Source organism: Oryctolagus cuniculus, chromosome 11 (assembly GCF_051225735.1).
Source record: "Oryctolagus cuniculus isolate XC-2025 breed Fujian yellow rabbit chromosome 11, ASM5122573v1, whole genome shotgun sequence".
NCBI classification, from domain to species: domain Eukaryota; kingdom Metazoa; phylum Chordata; class Mammalia; order Lagomorpha; family Leporidae; genus Oryctolagus; species Oryctolagus cuniculus.
Window position 1 is genome coordinate 66,876,724 of NC_142877.1, and position 18,209 is coordinate 66,894,932.

The window sequence follows — 18,209 nt, forward strand, 5'->3', positions numbered from 1 at the left end:
ACAACCTGCTAGGATTATGGCTTGTTTTTTTAAAATTTAACTGGAACACGGCCACATACAATCATTTCTGTATCTTCTGTGAATCAACACTGGGGACCCACATGGCATTCAAGCCTACATGAACTGTTCCTTTAATGAATCTGTTGACCCCTGTAATGTAACCACATGACTGGATTTCTGTGAGGGCAAAGTACCTTCAAAAGTGAGTTCACTCTGTCCTTTGGAAGTCAGCCAAGACTTTATTTTTGCTCTAAAGCTGCAATGGCATACTGGTTTATCAGGACTTTCTACACGTTGCTTTACAGGATTATTCATCAGCAAGGACTATGCATTATGAGCTATCCAAATAGAGCTGTCTCATGTCCATTACCAGGTGAGTCTTTTAGCTCAAGGTGGGGAAAAGCACCATGTGAGAATTACTAGTTGTGAACGGAAACAAAGGACACATTCCCACTGGAACAGAAATCAATTTTAATTCATTGAAAAGTGCAGCAGTGAACAGGGTCCTTGGAAGGGCACTTTCTAAATGAGATGACACAAAGCCGGAACAGATGATGCCAACACAGGAACTAACAAATTGGTGGAATGAGGTGGCGTGGACAAACAGAAGAACCTGGAAATACTCAGCTACTTCCACTGGTGGGTCAGTCTGAAATAATCTTTGCTTTCTCTTATTAAGGATCAGCTTTTTCATTAAGAAAGCACTAATCTTTATTTTAGATACTTAAAAAAAATCAATGCAAGAACATTTTTCACAGATTAAGCGATAACTTCCATGAGTATCATTAGTATTTTGTACAAAAAAACCCCTATGGTTGTTAGAATGTATTGGCAGCAGCACCACTTGTGAAATTCAAAGATGCTCTAAAGATTGTTCCCCCTTTGTGGCTTTATGTGAAAGGAAGCTTCATAATAAGAAATCCTATAAGGCAAAAAAATCTCCATTTCATTGCTAAGGCCTCCATTCATTCCTAATGGTTTTATCTGTTCTCTATTAGGAAGGGCACCGACAGATATGGACTTGACCAGTACAACTGAGAACAAGGCAGGCCTCCTGTAGTGGGTCCCTTGTACATAAACATTCTGGAAATAGTGCACTTTTTAGTTGGTTGGGCTATAAATGGAGGTCTCTATTCAAAGATTAGGTAAGAAATGTACCAAAAACAGAAATGGTACAGAAGAGGCCTTACCATATCCCCACCACCCAAAATGTTGGCTGAATGAAGAGCCACGTGGCAGAGATCCTACTAGCAACTACTTTGGGTAACTCTTAGGGCTTTACCTGCTTTCCCGAACCAACAACATAAAACTGAATAATATGACATCACAGCCCAAGACCTGGTAAGAGTTGCTTTCTTTTTATTTGGGAATAACTGTGGTCAACTTTCATTACTGTGGAAGTTGACTGATAATATTATCAGTCAAATAGAGAATAAAGGTGATACCCATACTCAACATTGTAGTTTGTTACAAGATTTCTACCATTTCTCTAAAACAGTCACAGCAGAGGTGTTCATTTCACTCCCTATTTCGTCTCGATACTTGAGGTAACGGGATAAACTCCACAGCTATTAACCCACCTGGAATTCTCATAGCAGTCACTCATGGCCATGTCTTACAAAGTGCTTAAAGCTTGACAGAAAATCTTAAAGCTAGAAGGACTTCCTGCCTGAGTTGAACAGCTTGTAAGACTGTATCTCTACCTACCCTCTGCCACCCCACCATCACAATTACCCTTCTTGTGCAACAAACAGTAGAACTGGAATTGGCCTTCATGCCAATAAAAATGTAGATATTCTGAAGAATGGGGAAGCCTAAACAGATGCTACTGACGGGGGAGTAGTCAGCAAGGCCCTATTAAGTAAGATTTCCATAACACTCAGGGCAACTATCTGCATGGGGCACAGGAAGAAGTTTTTCCATCTTAAAACGAACAGTGACAGCAAAATCCAGCCAAAATGACTGTATGCATGGAATTGACACTCAGGTTCCCTGCGCGACAGGGGTACAACCCTAAAACTTGTAACCCAAGGCTAGCCATAGAATGCCCTCGGAAAACACAGCCTTCCATCAACCCTTGGCCATTTTTCTTCCCTGATAGGTGCACCTAAGCCACTGTTATTTTTCACATCAGAGAGGAAAGCCCCAAGAGAAGCTCTTTCCCTCCAATACTGCTCGTGCTAACTGGCACTCCGTGTGGTTGGCAGCCGCGGGCAAGTAGTGACTGTCACCTCAAGAGCTTCCTGGGATTAGCTTCTACTACAAGCTGATGGCTCCATTTCAGTCCAGAACGGAAACAAACTCCCCAAAAACAGAGCTGGTGGACTTACTGAGTCTGTGACATTATCACATCATGAAGGAGTTGATACACAGTATCTCTGCTTGTTCCAGCAGTGGTAGCATGTTCTTCATCAGATGATCCTGCTCTGGTGGTTAAGCCATGTGATGTTAGGAATTTTCATAGTGAGGTGCTCACTCTCAAATGGTATGCAAGTCCTTTGACTTTGGGTCAAGCCTAAGTAACAACAAATTTCCTTTTTCCCCCTAAAGTATTGCCATTTATCTGAATGGACTTGTGAATTCAGCTTGGACCACATGGGGAATACTAAGAACTGTGGCCCCAGGACAGAAAGGATTGTGGTGAGAACAAAGACGTCAGGAGTGTTTGTTATCAGCGAAAGGAAGAGGCTGGGACAGCCACTCTTGATGGCAGAGTTCACAGTTTCACACATGGCACAAGGAAGTCAGCTGATTAGATTGCTTTTTCAAACAGGACTTGAAACAAGGCAGTCCAGAAACTCTTCCAGGCGTGGTCTTGAAGACAAGTTACAGACACCTACTACAATCACTTCATCAGAAAGAAGCGTGCAGGGATCCAACTGCAGAGGCTGGGCACGACTGCTACAGCAGATGTTTTGAAAACCTTCGAGTTCTGATGCTGCCATGGTGGCTGAACATGAGACGAGGGTCAAACCTGTATCTGGGGGAAGGAAAAAAAGGTGGCTGTCACATTAACTCTAGGTTGCTGCTGCATGCTTCATTCAGTGGAAGCGATGGCAGGAGGGATAGAAAAGAAACTGTGAAACCATAAGGAAAGAATTGAGTGGGAAAGTATGCATACAAAACATGAGTAATTCATCAAATCATGGAGGATAAGTCCAGAGGAGAGCAGCAGCAGTTGGTCATCTAGAATAGTAGAAAGCTTTGAGATTTCAGATGTGTGTTTGGGAGGGGCTGGGAACAGTCCCTTAAGTATAAAGCAGCCAGGTGGCAGAGTCTAGCCCTTGCTGAATACGGGCAGTTACAGAGCCCTCCCCTCTACTGTAGATAAGAACACACGTGCACCGCAGATATGGGCTTGATTCTGCTCATCATGAACTTAGACAAGCCATTAACCAACCTCTCTGGATACCAATAAAGTAGTAAGACTTTGTTTCATACATTTTACATAAATAAACTAATTTTACCACTCAAGGGGGAAGTTGGATTAAATACTAAATGGTCACATGAGTTGGGACTTCGCTGATGTAAGGAATGCAGGTTGACCACCAACCATTCATCTTTGCTGAAGTACAAAAATAACACAGCGAATGTGTGCATTTATGTTCTAACAGATGGTGGTGGAACTGGGCCCATGGGATCTAGTCTGCTGACCCCATTTTAGAAGGTTCTTTAGATCCAAATGTTTTCAAGGAAAAAATTATGTCAATATCCACAAAACCAGCATCTAGAACCCCAGATTTCAAGCTTCTAGAATGTGAGCAAGATAATGAAACAAATTGGGAAATAGGAGACCAAGCTATTTTAGTTCTTTGGAGAATGGCCCTTGGATAGATCGTAACACCAAGCTCAGTTTTCTGGGAATTCTACAATTAAGTGCCACATGTGCAGAAGAACTAGGGCAGATGCCAACGTGGCAGGGCCATTTTCTAGCAGTGAGTGGTGAAGGGCTGTTTGGCCACACAGCATAAAGAGGTCCAAGTCCCCCAACTCAGTACTTGAATGTGGTTAAAAAGTGTAATGCTATAGATGTCTGACTTTATTGGTTTCATACATCCACTGGTTCACTCCCATATGTCCACAACAGCTAAACCAGGAGCCCAGAACTGAATCTGAGTCATGCCACATGGGTGGCAGGGACCCAAGTATGTGAGTTACCACATGCTGCCTCTCAGGGTGCAAACTAGCAGGCAACTGGAATTGGAGGTGGAGCTGGGACTCATATGGATGTGGAGTCCCAATAACTGTGCCAAAAGCCAGCCTTGTATAGTTTAAATGATATGTCTTTAATATTGTTATAGTTTTAGTTTAACTGGTTATCTATTTGATTTACTATTTTTTTTAAATATAGTCTGTTTTCTCTATTCATTTACCTACATCTCTAATTTGGACTGAAGATGATTTAACTTGCAGATGGCTAATTACAACTTTCTACAATTTTAAGACATCATTCTTCTCCCTCTTTTACAGAGTGTCAGAACTGAAATCCTTTCGAATGAAAGTTTGATTTTTAACTTTATAACCTTCAAGCAGAAGAGAAGTGACATGCTTCTTGCCATAGGTGGCTCAAATGCATGGTATAGTGACAGCTAACGTTGCTAGTGAAAGCTACAGTTGAAGCATCCAGCTTCAGAGTACCTAGGATTCCTCTCTACCTCTGCTAATGCAGGGGCCATGGTTCACGTAACTGGATTCCCACTACCCATGTGGGAGACCTGGATTGAGTTCCTGCCTCCCAGCTGTGGCTACTGGGAGCATTTCAGCCAGTACAAGCATTTGGAGAATGGCTCAGTGCATGGGAATACTCCCTCCTTCTCTAATTAAATGAAGAGGTACAGGATGGGAAGGAACAAGTCTGACTCAGCAGGAAGTAATTCTCATTTATACTTGGTTAACATTTCAACATTTGCATTTATACCTAGTACCAAATTGATAGGTTTCTGTAATTGGAGTTTCTGAGCAGTGAAATGAAGTTGTGTGTTCTTGGAAGCTCTAGGGCATGGGGCAGTCCTGTATCAGCACTTATTTAAAGAAGTGGCACCATGTCAATCACAGCACGGGAAGAGGAAGAGCCCTGCTTACTGGGGGAAGGGCTGTGCCTCTGGCTAAGGTACTCCCTGGCAGTGGAAGTCTTTTTTTTTTTTTTTTTTTTTGACAGGCAGAGTGGACAGTGAGAGAGAGAGACAGAGAGAAAGGTCTTCCTTTGCCGTTGGTTCACCCTCTAATGGCCGCCGCGGCCGGCGCACCGCGCTGATCCGATGGCAGGAGCCAGGAGCCAGGTGCTTTTCCTGGTCTCCCATGGGGTGCAGGGCCCAAGCACCTGGGCCATCCTCCACTGCACTCCCGGGCCACAGCAGAAGGCTGGCCTGGAAGAGGGGCAACCGGGACAGAATCCGGCGCCCCTACCGGGACTAGAACCTGGTGTGCCGGCGCCGCTAGGCGGAGGATTAGCCTAGTGAGCCGCGGCGCCGGCCGAGCAGTGGAAGTCTTAAAGAGCCGCTTTCCCCACTCCACAGGTTAATTCACCAAGAATTACAAAGTTAAAGTCATGCATTCCACTTTAAAGCAAAACATGACAAACACAGCTCAGCCCTCAGCATGAACGTCCCTCCCCCTCTGCCTTCAGGAACAGCATGCCCACTAGAGACAACTTGGGTAACTCAAGGAAAAAAAAACTTACCCGGGGTCAAAAACCCCTGGCGTGCGACAGGTTGGCCCAGAACAGGACTGCAGCATCATTAACCGGTAGTTCATCTTCCCCAAAAGCTCGGGGTCTATGCTTTTAGCGATGTTAGTGATCTGGTCTGGGTCCGCGGTCAGGTTATAGACTTCCACAAACACCTAGAGGAAATGAAAGGATGGAGAAAGAACAGAAGACGGGTTACAGCTGAAGAAATACTCCTTATGTGCATGACTTCACACGGGAAGGTGGCAGATAAAAACCCAAGGCCCAGGAGAGTGCCATCTGGTCCCAAGCTCCTCAAAGAGCCCACTGTGCCCTGGAGACAACGCAGCATCTGTTGTGGGGATGCGGCTGCTGCTGGTGCACGGCCGCGTGCTCTGCACCCTGTGCCTCCAGGCAGTCAGGAGGGGCAGGGGAGGAAGCCTATTGGCTCTGTCGCTGGAGCACAGAAGGCAGGCCCTGCGAATGGCACTGAGGTGACAGAACAGCTGAAGGCTGATGTTGGCCTTAGAAGTACAGGAAAGCACCTGGTGTTACAGATGGCAGTAGCTGTGGATGTATAACCCTGACTGAGTGTTCCTAACATTAGACAAGCCTAACATGGCAGCATTCCTCTCCCTAATCTTTGTGCAGTTCTCCACAATGGAGTCAAGCAATAGGCTAGGATTACTGTGGGTAAATGTTGCTTATAATGGCTTTAGTAGCTGTGTCAGACTATCGCTTACTAAGTAGTTCTCCAACTGGTGAGTGTTACAGAGAAGAGCGAACAGGAACCGAGTCTGAGGAAAGCTCTTCTCTGCTGGGCAAATCGCCTCTGAGCTGTGGACTCCATGACGAGGGAGTCTGCTTCCGAGAACATAAGCACACATCCACCCCGCATGGTACTGAGGGCTGCCCGATGGGCGGGTGAGCCCGAGCTGACCAATAGTGTGAGGCCACAAGGAACTAGAGTCCCCATGGTGATCCTTCAGCTAACCCACACTGCCATGCTGGCCCAGGACAGCACTCCCATGCCTTTGTCTCTCACTGATCTGAGCAGCACTGGAGTTCTCCAGCGAGTCAGCTGCCAGTGACCTTTCTAGGAAATGCTCCCATGCCGTCCACCTCCAGGGAGGTGAAGTGCTTCACTTTCACTCCACACTACAGGGCAGGGAGGATCCCGGGAAGGTCACACAGCCGGCATGTGTCACTCAAGACTACAAGTGTGGGTGGGTGGTGGCGGTGGCAGTGGGAATCCCTTCAGAAAGGTCACAGTTAGGGGAAGTGAGGCATGGCCTCAGGAAAGTCTGTCTTAAGGAAAGACAAGTTCAAGTACAGATGAGAACAGCATTTTCCCTCTAGAACATCCTTGGCATTACTCTCAGACCAACCAAGTCCAACTTCAGAGCACCAGCACTAGACAGATGGGAGAGGTGCAGGCTGAGGCCTTTTTACCTCCTGGTCATCAAACTCGCAGTACTGCAGGTTCCACAGCGCTGACATGGTCCTCACACAGGCATAGGTGTTGTTGTAGGCATCTTCACACACACAGTCTGGGAAACATTGCTGTAGGGGCATTGATGAAGACAAAGATCATTCACCTCAAGGGCAATGAAGTTGGCTTAAGCCAGACGTGGAATGGCAGAAATGAGGAAGCCTTTCACAGAGAAGCGGGTAACTCTGCCTTTCAAATAAATAACTCTTAACAAAAAAGGTATTGCTGTTGGAGAGACAAGACACAGAAGGGAATGGGGATGACAAGTGCAGGTATACTGGCCAAATGGGCCCTCGTTACATAAACGAAGGGTTTGAAACACACAATCTAATGATAGGTCCCCAGTATCACTTTCAGGATTACTGGATTTACTTTTGTCCACCTGTTAACCGCCCACAGTCAAGTGCTAAAGAAGGACTCAGGGCCCGGTGCTGTGGTGTAGTGGGTAAAGCCGCTGCCTGCAGTGCCGGCATCCCATATAGGCGCCAGTTTGAGCCCTGGCTGCTCCACTTCCGATCCAGCTCTCTACTATGGCCTGGGAAAGCAGTAGAGGATGGTCTGAGGCCGGTGCCGCGGCTCAATAGGCTTATCCTCCGCCTGCAGCGCTGGCACACCAGGTTCTAGTCCCGGTCAGGGTGCTGGATTCTGTCCTGGTTGCCCCTCTTCCAGTCCAGCTCTCTGCTGTGGCCCAGGAGTGCAGTGGAGGATAGCCCAAGTGCTTGGGCCCTGCACCCGCATGGGAGACCAGGAGAAACACCTGGCTCCAGGCTTTGGATCAGTGCGATGCGGCCGACATTGGAGGGTGAACCAATGGTAAAGGAAGACCTTTCTATCTCTCTCACTGTCCACTCTGCCAGTTAAAAAAAAAAAAAAAAGATGGTCTGAGTCCTTGGGCCCCTGCACCCATGTGGGAGACCCAGAAGAAGCTCCTGGCTCCAGATCAGCGCAGCTCCAGCTGTTGTGGCCATTTGGGGAGTGAACCAGCAAGTGGAAGATCTTTCGCTCTCTACCTCTCCTCTGTAACTCCAACTTTCAAATAAATAAATCTTTTAAAAAAAAAAGACTCAAATACTTAAGAAATCTAATTTAGCACCCTGCCGAGTTGTCCATGACAAAACAGTGGAAGCCAGTTCAAGCTATTACTCACAGACACTCCAGGACTCAGGGAGGGACACGTTGGGTCGGTGACGTTGCGGCCTTCTCCTTGATATTCCACCAGGACATCAGAGCGCCAGGTCAAATTACTGGCCCCTGTCTAGAAAGAAAAGCCCAGGCAGTTTCTGTGAGGCAGACAGACTGTAATAAAGTTTTACTCTACTGCCCGAGGGGACTTGGAGTCAAAACTAATTAGACTGTTCATTTGCTAACTCAAGCGAATGACTAGAATGGATGCATATGAAAGCTATTGAGTATCACATTTGGTATTTATAGAGTCTACAAGTGACAGTGTAACGCTTTGAACATTTAAAAGTTTCTTCCCAAGACCAACCTGGGAAGCAGGTCAGGGATGGAAACTGCAGTAGCTAAGCAAGAATCAAAGTCACAGCATAAACTGCTCAAAGTCCAGACTGAACAGTACTGTTTACGTGTTCTAGATAAGAATGTTCTAAGCTCATACCGAGCAATTTATATAACTAACAGACACAAGGACAAGAAACAACTATTATGCAGGGCTGCTTTGTGCTAAAGACTAACAGTTTCCAAGCACCATGTTATGGTCAGAAATACATTATCTCATTTACTCTACACTGTACACTGTGGAAGGACAGCAGCACTTGAAACCCTAAAATTTAATACAGATGCACTAATGGCAAAAGGAGGACGAATCTAGGAGTAACAGCAAGTTTTGGATCAAAAGCATATGAATATAGGATGGAGCAGAAAACGTGGCAGTGTGCCTGTCTGAAACCCAGCATGCAGACAAAGAAGTGGTGCACAGTCAGTGGATAGGCGGCTGGCAACCAGACAGGAAAAGGCCCTGCACATCTGTCCAATACAGAATGGCAGGCAGTGGCAATGAAGTTTCTGAGCAGGGAAGTTCCAAAACCAAGGCTGTACTTCAGGACTGGGCTTTGGGCATAATGGTTCAGACACCTGCAACCCATAGTGAAGTGTCTGGGTTCGACTCCTGGCTCCACTCCTGATTCCAGCTTCTTGATAATGCAGACCTTGGAAGGCAGTGAAGAAGGCTCAAGCAACTGGGCCCCTGCACCTAACTACTCAGACCTGGACTGAGTTCCCAGCTTCTGGGTCTAGCCCAGGCTGTTGAGGATATTTCAGGAGTCAACCAGTAGATAGGAGCTATGTCTCAAATAAATACAAAAGCCCAAGAGCAGAATCTAGAGGGGACAGGGAATTGGGAGATAGTTTAGACATTTTTTTTTTTTTAAAGATTTTATTTGAGAGGTAGAGTTACAGACAGTGAGAGGGAGAGACAGAAAAGTCTTCTGTCCGTCCGCTGGTTCACTCCCCAAATGGCCTCAATAGCCGGAGCTGTGCCGATCCGAAGCCAGGAGCCTGGAGCTTCTTCCGAGTCGCCCACGTGGGTGCAGGGGCCCAAGGACTTGGGCCATCTTCCACTGCTTTCCCAGGCCACAGCAGAGAGCTGGATCAGAAGTAGAGCAGCCAGGATTCGAACCGGTGCTCATATGGGATGCTGGTGGAGGATTAACCTGTGCCATGCTGCCGGCCCCCTAGAAATTGCTCTTAAGATGTTCTAAAGCCTTATTCAAAGTCTAGTGGGGCACTTGTTTGAAAAGCACACAATCTGGGCTGGTGCTGTGGCACAGCAAGTTAAGCTGCCACCTACCGTGCCGGCATCCCATATGGGTGTCAGTTAAAGTCCCAGATTGTCCATTTCCAATCCAGCTCCCTGCTAATGGGCCTGTAAAAGCAGAAGATGCCCCAAGTCCTTGGGTCCTTGCTATCCACATGGGAGACATGGAAGATCCTGGCTTAGGCCTGGCCCAGCCGTAACTGTTGCAGCCATTTGGGGAGTGAACCAGCAGATGAAGATCTTTTCTTTTTTCAAATAAGTAAGTCTTAAAAAAAAGTGCACATCTCAGGCCCACAGGAGCCCTAATGAACCCAACACTGTCCAGATCCCCTGATGATCTCCCTGAACAATAAAACGTGAGAAGCTGCTTTAAAGCAAAAGCTCTCAGGTCAGCCTCAGTTGGCAGCTTGTTACAAATGCAAATTCTTAGTTCCCGAAGGAGAAAGGGAACAGCCTGGATTTTAGGAAGCTCCGCAGGCATTTCTGGGGAACTCGAGTTTGAGATCCACTGCTGTCAAGGACAGTTAACCTGGGTGAGCATGGTGAAGAATGCGTCGTAGCCTTGAAGGCCAGAGCAGCGGGAAAGGAGACAGCAACTCTCTGTCACTCGCTGTTCTATGACGAGACCACAGTCCTGTGTAGTTCTGGGTCTCAGACATCATGAACCACCAGAGACTGCAGAAGCTGCCCTCTCCTGAAGTGCTCACACTCCGGAGCTGGAAGCTGGAGATCAGGAAAGCTTCTCTGTCAGGCTTGAGGGTCCCAAGTGCTCAGAAGGGAGTGGGCATTTACCTACGGCTGAGAGGCTTGCATCCCGCCATCAGAATGCCCGCGTTTACTCCCTAACTCCATCAGCTGACTCCGCCTTCCTGCCAACATAGACCCTGGAGGCAGTTGGTACACCACCCACTTGAGAGACCTGGATCGAGTTCCTGGCTTTGGCCGGCCCAGCCCCAGCCCAGGCTGTTGCAGGCATTTGGGGAGTCAACCAGATTGGAGCTCTCTCTCTGCCTTTGAAATACACAAATTTTGAAAAGTGTCCAAGGAGAAAAGAGCATGTGGGAAGTCTATAGATCAGTGGTTCCTGAACTTTGCTGCATATTAAAATCATTAGGGGAGCTCAAAAACTCCCCAAGGCCAGTTCACATCCCATGGCGATTAAATCTCTCTGGGGGATATAGTACCCGGCCTTTTCCTGTGTGACTCACTGAGGCTCACGGTCTGGAGAGGCCGTTAAACTTTTTTCCAAGAAAGGGCAGACGGTAAGGACTCAGGCTCTATGGCTTTACAGTGTCCATGAGGTCTACCCATCTCTGGCTGTGTGTTCCAAGAGAACCCTGCAGAAACTGGTGGTGGGTGGGATTTGGTGCACAGGTTGTAGTTGTCCAACTGCTAGCTAGTCCACAGAGCTTGTACAGAAACCTTGTGTACGCTGTTCAGTACAACAGCTGCTAAGCACAGGCTGTGTGGCTGGCCCACAGAGGAATGAACACCATTTTCTTTTAGTTCATTTACATAGGCACACAAAGTTACTTAACTGCCCTAATTCATCAGTATTGCATTAGGAAAATTCCCTAAACATAAACAAGGGAAAGAGCAGGTCCCAAGTGGCACTTCCAGACTATGTAGTGTAGTGATTTTCATTCCTATTTGAATTTTTTTTCTAATTAAAAAAATATACACAGTAAGATATATAGTGTAAGATGCATACAAAGAAAATTCAGATGCTAAATTGCCCCAGCTGATATATAGATAAAACACAGTAATAACAAAAGCCTAACATTTTTCAGGTAATCTGAAAAGCGACTCTAAAGTTTACAGTAAATAGAGGTGTCTGGGATCCTACACAAACAATAAAGGTTAGCAAAGCGTGCCCACATGAAGAATTATTAAACAGCTTTATGAGACAAAATGATACAGGTGCAGGGATGATCCAGAAATGATCATCTTTTCTATGATCCAGAAAAGACAATTGGTATTTATAGAGAAAAGTGAAATTGGATTCCTGAATTATAAGAAAATTCTAGATAGATCAAAGACTTAACCTTAAGAGCCAAGTGCTTGGGCCCTGCACCCCATGGGAGACCAGGATAAGTACCTGGCTCCTGCCATCGGATCAGCGCGGTGCGCCGGCCACAGCGCGCTGGCCGCTTGGCCGCTGCAGCCACTGGAGGGTGAACCAACGGCAAAAAGGAAGACCTTTCTCTCTGTCTCTCTCTCACTGTCCACTCTGCCTGTCAAAAAATTAAACAAAAAGAAAAAAAAAAGAAAACCAGTATGATGAAATAAGCCAGTCGTAGGGGGGCACATACTGTATGATTCCATTTACATAAAATGTCCACAATAGACAGATCTAGAGAGAAATAAAGTAGATTGGTGGCTGCCTGGTGCAGGAAGAGGGAGAAATGGAGGAGTGAATGATAATGTGTAAGGGGTTTCTTGGAGTGATGAAAATACTCTAAAGTTAATGATGGTGACGAACAACTTTGTGAATATCCCAGAAACTACTGAATTGTAGATTTAAATTAGTGAATTGTATGACATCTGAATGAAGCCATTTTATTAAAAAAATTTGACTCATCTCATTACTAGACGAATTAACAGTAAAACCAAATACAACTGTTACCCCTAGGTTAGCAAAAATTAAGTTATTGGATAGATTCATATTAGAGCAATGGGAATTCCCATACATTGCTGGTGGGAATGTCAACTGGTATGATCATTCTGTAAAGTAACACAGTAATATTTCTACAACGAATGTGCCAAATTCCTATAAGCTGGCTGTGTGCACAGCTACTTACCCGGAGATACTACAAGAATTCTATGGTAGCACTGTTTCACACACACACAAAAAAAAACAAAAAACAAAAAAAATAAAAAAAAGAAAGAAGACTACAACATCCCAAGTGCCTGCTAACTGATAGGAAAACAAATGAATAAGTTGTGATGCATTTATATGACGGAATATTAGGCAGCTGTGAAGTACACAGGTCAGTCTTGGAAATAAGCCTCAACTGCACAAAATTCTAGATTACGTTCAGTAGACTATTATTTATAGAGCTCAAGACAAGATAACAACTAGGTATGTTGTGGCCGACACTGTGGTGCAGGTTAATCCTCCGCCTGCAGCACTGGCATCCCATACGGGCTCTGGTGTGAGTCCCAGCTGCTCCTCTTCCAATCCAGCTCTCTGCTATGGCCTAGGAAAGCAGTGGAAGATGGCCCAAGGGCTTAGGTCTCCGCACCTGTGTGGGAGACCTGGAGGAAGCTCCTGGCTCCTGATCGGCACAGCTTCAGCCATTGTGGCCATTTGGGGAGTGAACCAGCAAATGGAAGACTTTTCTATCTTGCCCTCTCACTGTCTGTAACTTTACCTCTCAAATAAAATCTTGAAAAAAAAAAAAAAAAAAAAAAAAAAAAACCAACAACAAACAACAAACAAACAAAAAAACCTAGGAAATGTTGTTAGGGATAGCTACTCAAACTAACACGAGAATCATGACCATCTGATCCATGAAAGTGATCACCTGCAGGTGCAGGCACAGGATGAGGTGGGGAGAAGCACACGGGTAGATGCACTAGCAATGTTAATATTTGTAGTTTGCAATGGGAAGGAAGGTTCTTGGGTAGTTCTTGTGTTTCATAACTTACAACATTCACACCGACTCTTCTCAACTTTTCTATGCTTAAATGTATTCACATACATTTTTAATGGGGAAGAGATGCTACTGTGAATTGTACTTCTCCCTATGGTATGTGGCAGACACCTTTCCAAGTTAATGCCCTTGGACAGATATCATTCAGTGTTAGCTTAACATTCTATTGTTTAGCTGTACCATATTTAACCAATGCCCTACTGACCATTTACATTTTCAATTTCCTTCTATTAATATTACCTGTACATTTTTATACATAGCTCTATGTGGTATCAGACAAATAGCAGGTACCCAAATATTTCTTGAGTGAATTTATTTTCTTAACACAATTCTCAGGTGGAATTGCTAGACGTGCACATTCTGAATTGACAAGTCTTGTAAGCAGGCCACTTCATCGGTCACACTGTGCACACTTCTGTGAGCAGTGTATGAGGAGTTTCAATTCCCCACATTCCTGCAATTTCTGGGTATAATCTTTTTAATCTCTGCCAGTTCACAACTGATAAGGGCCTACTTTAGTTGGGCATTTCTTTGATCAGCACTGAAATAATCTTTTTATATCTGGCCATTTCTAATTCTTCTGAGTTAATTAGTAACTTTTCTTGACTTTACTGAGATTAATTTTTGTGTTCTAAAAACTCATACCAGGAACTAAACTAATGCCTCTTTTCACAATCATTGTCCCAATTTGTCACCTGTATTTATGGTGGATGTTCTGGGTACAGAGGAGACAAGGGAGGATACAGAATTCTAAAGTTTATATGAGGTCCAATCAGTCTTCAAGAAAACTACTTCCTACCACAAGATCAGAGAAAAAACCTGTTCTCTAATTTTAAGATTTACTTAAGTCTTTAACTTGGAATTTGCTTCAGAGTTTGGGCTCAGGCCTCACAGAGGGCTTTGTACTCACCAAAATGGGCAGTAAGGACATCCCGTCCATCTGGGTCTTATTCAGGCTGTAGCCAGCAATGTCCAAAATAGTAGGACCCAAGTCAATGTTGGCAACAAGCATCTATGAGAATGAGAGGGGAAAAAACAAAATCAGTCTGGAACACAACTGGTCCCATTTCCTTTCTGATCTATACAAAATAAAGCTCTCCTCCCCTACCAATCCAAAAGACAAATAGCTCTATTTCCTCTTGTACAGCCCATACTTATTTGGGTCTCACTGTTTCATATATTTAAATATGATAACTTAAAAAATAATAAAGACTTATAAATAAATAATTCCCCTAGGAAGTCACACATTTAACCCAAACTGTTAAGAAGCATTTTTAAAAAAGATTTATTTATCTGAAGGACTGAGTGACACAAGGACAGGGAGGACCAGAGAGATCAATATTCCATCTGCTTCCATCTACTCCCCAAATGCTTGCAACAGCCAAAGCTGAGCCAGTCCAAAGCCAGGAGTTAGGAACTCCATCTGGGTTTCCCATGTGGGTGGCACCACCCATGTACTCCAGCCATGATCTGCTGCCTCTCAGAAGCATCAGCAGGAAGCTGGATCAAAGGAGGGTGGGGCTTGACTCCAGGCACCCCATACCGGCTGTGAGCATCCCAAGCAGCAGCTTTCCTCACTGTGCCATAATGCCTGCCCCTGACCAAGACATTTAAAAAAAACTCCTTTGGGCCGGCGCCGCGGCTCACTAGGCTAATCCTCCGCCTAGCGGCGCCGGCACACCGGGTTCTAGTCCTGGTCAGGGCGCCGGATTCTGTCCCGGTTGCCCCTCTTCCAGGCCAGCTCTCTGCTGTGGCCAGGGAGTGCAGTGGAGGATGGCCCAGGTGCTTGGGCCCTGCACCCCATGGGAGACCAGGAAAAGCACCTGGCTCCTGGCTCCTGCCATCGGATCAGCGCAGTGCGCCGGCCGCAGCACGCTGGCCGCGGCGGCCATTGGAGGGTGAACCAACGGCAAAGGAAGACCTTTCTCTCTGTCTCTCTCTGTCACTGTCCACTCTGCCTGTCAAAAAACAAACAAAAACAAAAAAAAAAAAACAACTCCTTTGGAATTGTCCTGAGTCTTGTAAATGAGAAAAATGCTAGGCTGATGATTTGTGGACAGTGTCTTCAAACTTGATTATTCGCATCAGTTCACTAAATCTGCCTTCAGAATCCTTAAAAATTTTTTTAGCCTCAAAGGTTGAATGTTTGCCACCCATGGGGATTAATAGCTCTTTATAAAGTTTTTCAATGTGATAACATTGCTAAAAATGTCTACAATACACTTTAAAATCTACAACTACTCTAACAATGCCTTTCTTTTTTTTTAAAACATTCTACCGGCGCCGTGGCTCACTAGGCTAATCCTCCACCTTGCGGCGCCGGCACATCGGGTTCTAGTCCCAGTCGGGGCGCCGGATTCTGTCCCGGTTGCCCCTCTTCCAGGCCAGCTCTCTGCTGTGGCCAGGGAGTGCAGTGGAGGATGGCCCAAGTGCTTGGGCCCTGCACCCCATGGGAGACCAGGATAAGCACCAGGCTCCTGCCATCAGATCAGCGCGGTGCGCCGACCACAGCGTGCTGGCCATGGTGGCCATTGGAGGGTGAACCAACGGCAAAAGGAAGACCTTTCTCTGTCTCTCTCTCTCACTGTCCACTCTGTCAAAAAAAAAATAAACATTCTACAAGGTAGACACTGTTCTACATTTATACCTTGCCTATTTTATTGGAATATTTTCCTTCTGTGTTCAATGCCTTTACAGGGCCTAAATCAGTATAGTCCAACAGAAATATAAAGAAGGCCATGTATGTCACTAGAAATAAGAACATGTCAAACTCATTTATCAAAAATATTTCTGTTACAACTGATAACATCATTGCTTTTTTTTTTTAAATCAAATCTTTGCAATCTGGCATTTTCTAATATAGCACACCTCAGTTTCAACTCCCCACATTTCCAGTGCTCAATAGCCTTTGTGGCTGGTGGCTACCACAGTGGACAGCACAGGCGTGGAAGTCATTTGGTCACAGGTCAGCAGGACAATACATCATGGCACGCGAGGGCAGGTGAGAATATGTGGGAACTGCAGTTTACTGAGCACCTGGTCTCTGCCAGGCATTTAGCACTTCCCCACATTCGGTCTATCATAATTCTAGGACACGGTTTCCACCCCCTTTTACAGATGAAGAAATCAAACACAAAATGTAAATGAACAAAGTTAACAGCTTTGGAGTGGAAAAGCTATGATTTGCTCAAAGGAAATAAGTCTTCGAAACTGTTGGGAAAACTTAGATCATAGTCAGAAGGGGCCCAACAGAAAGATTAAAATGAAAAAGCACAAAACTACTATTATGGATACTTCTAATTTGAAACTACAACCAAATGTATAGCTATGAGAGGCAAAATAGCATCTTCATGGGGATCAGCTTTCTTAATGGCTGGGATAAATATCCTAGCTCTGAATCAATTAGTGTAACTCCACAGCTGTCAGAAATTACCATCTGGGGCTGGCACTGTGGCTTACTGGGTAAAGCTGCTGCCTGCAGTGCCTGTTCAAGATCTGGCTGCTGCACTTCCCAGCCAGCTCTCTGCTGTGGCCTGGGAAAGCAGTGGAAGATGACCCAAGTCCCTGGGCCCCTGCACCCACATGGGAGACCCAGAAGAAGCTCTTGGCTTCGGATTGGATCAGCATGGCTCCGGCCGTTGTGACCATTTGGGGAGTGAATCAGTGGATAAGATTTCTCTCTCTGCCTCTTCTTCTCTGTAACTCCAGCTTTAAATAAATCTCTAAAAAGAAAATTACCATTCAGTGGGAAACAATTGAGGGGGGAGGGAAGGCAATCCATGTGCTACTGAGAAGACACCCCATAAAATGATGTCTGCAGGGATTACACAGTGAGATAAAGTTCCTAGTTCCAAGGGCCCCAGGCAAACTGAGCAGCTTGGAATACAGTCATCAAGGCTCAGTGTGAACCTGGGAGTGATCTTGGTAGGAAAGGGAAAACGTAAGGGGACATTATCTCTGGAATGGATTCAGACAGACCCTGAAGTGTGATAAGATCTCAATGACATGAAGGGAAGTCAATCCCTCAGGGCCTACTGACATGGCCAAGGTAGCTAACAGGGAAAAAAAGGGTCAATACCAAAATAGTGAGATGCAGATGTGAGATGAGGAGTGCCCATTCCACCAAAAACTGCCTCAAGAGCCAACAGATGTACAGAGAGGATTTTTTTTTTTTTTTAAAGATTTACTTATTTTGGGCCCGGTGCTGTGACGTAGTGGGCTAAGTTTCCACTTGTGGTGCCGGCATCCTATACGGGCACTGGTTTCTGTCCCTGCTGATGGTCTGGGAAAGCAGTGGAAGATGGCCCAAGTACTTGGGCCCCTGCACCTACAATGGAGACCCGAAGAAGCTCCTGGCTCTGGACCAGCTCAGCTCTGGGCATCGCAGCCATTAGGGGAGTGAACAAGTGGATGGAAGCCCTTTCTGTTTTTCCCTCCCTCTGTTAATCTGCCTCTCAAAATCTTTAAAAGAGATTTACTTACTTATTTGAAAAACAATGGGGAGATAGGAGAGAGAGGGAGCTCTTTCATTCACTGGTGTACTCCCGATATGGTCCCAATGGGCAGGGCTGGGCCAGGCTGAAGCCAGGAGCCTGGAACTCCATCTGAATGTTCCATGTG

The 18,209-nt window shown here is 45.6% G+C and overlaps 1 protein-coding gene across 1 annotated transcript in view; it reads right to left on the reverse strand.

The window, feature by feature from the left end:
- Positions 1-454: 454 nt before the first annotated feature.
- The window catches only part of GNS (glucosamine (N-acetyl)-6-sulfatase), a 49,720-nt gene continuing 31,965 nt past the window's right edge, over positions 455-18,209 (reverse strand). The window contains exons 10-14 of the mRNA XM_002711312.6: positions 14,500-14,601; positions 8,305-8,412; positions 7,118-7,228; positions 5,681-5,841; positions 455-2,980 (exon numbers count right to left, since the gene is read on the reverse strand). Of these exons, the coding sequence (XP_002711358.3) occupies positions 2,902-2,980; positions 5,681-5,841; positions 7,118-7,228; positions 8,305-8,412; positions 14,500-14,601 (561 nt within the window). The 3' untranslated portion in view covers positions 455-2,901. The remainder of the gene's footprint in view (positions 2,981-5,680; positions 5,842-7,117; positions 7,229-8,304; positions 8,413-14,499; positions 14,602-18,209) is intronic.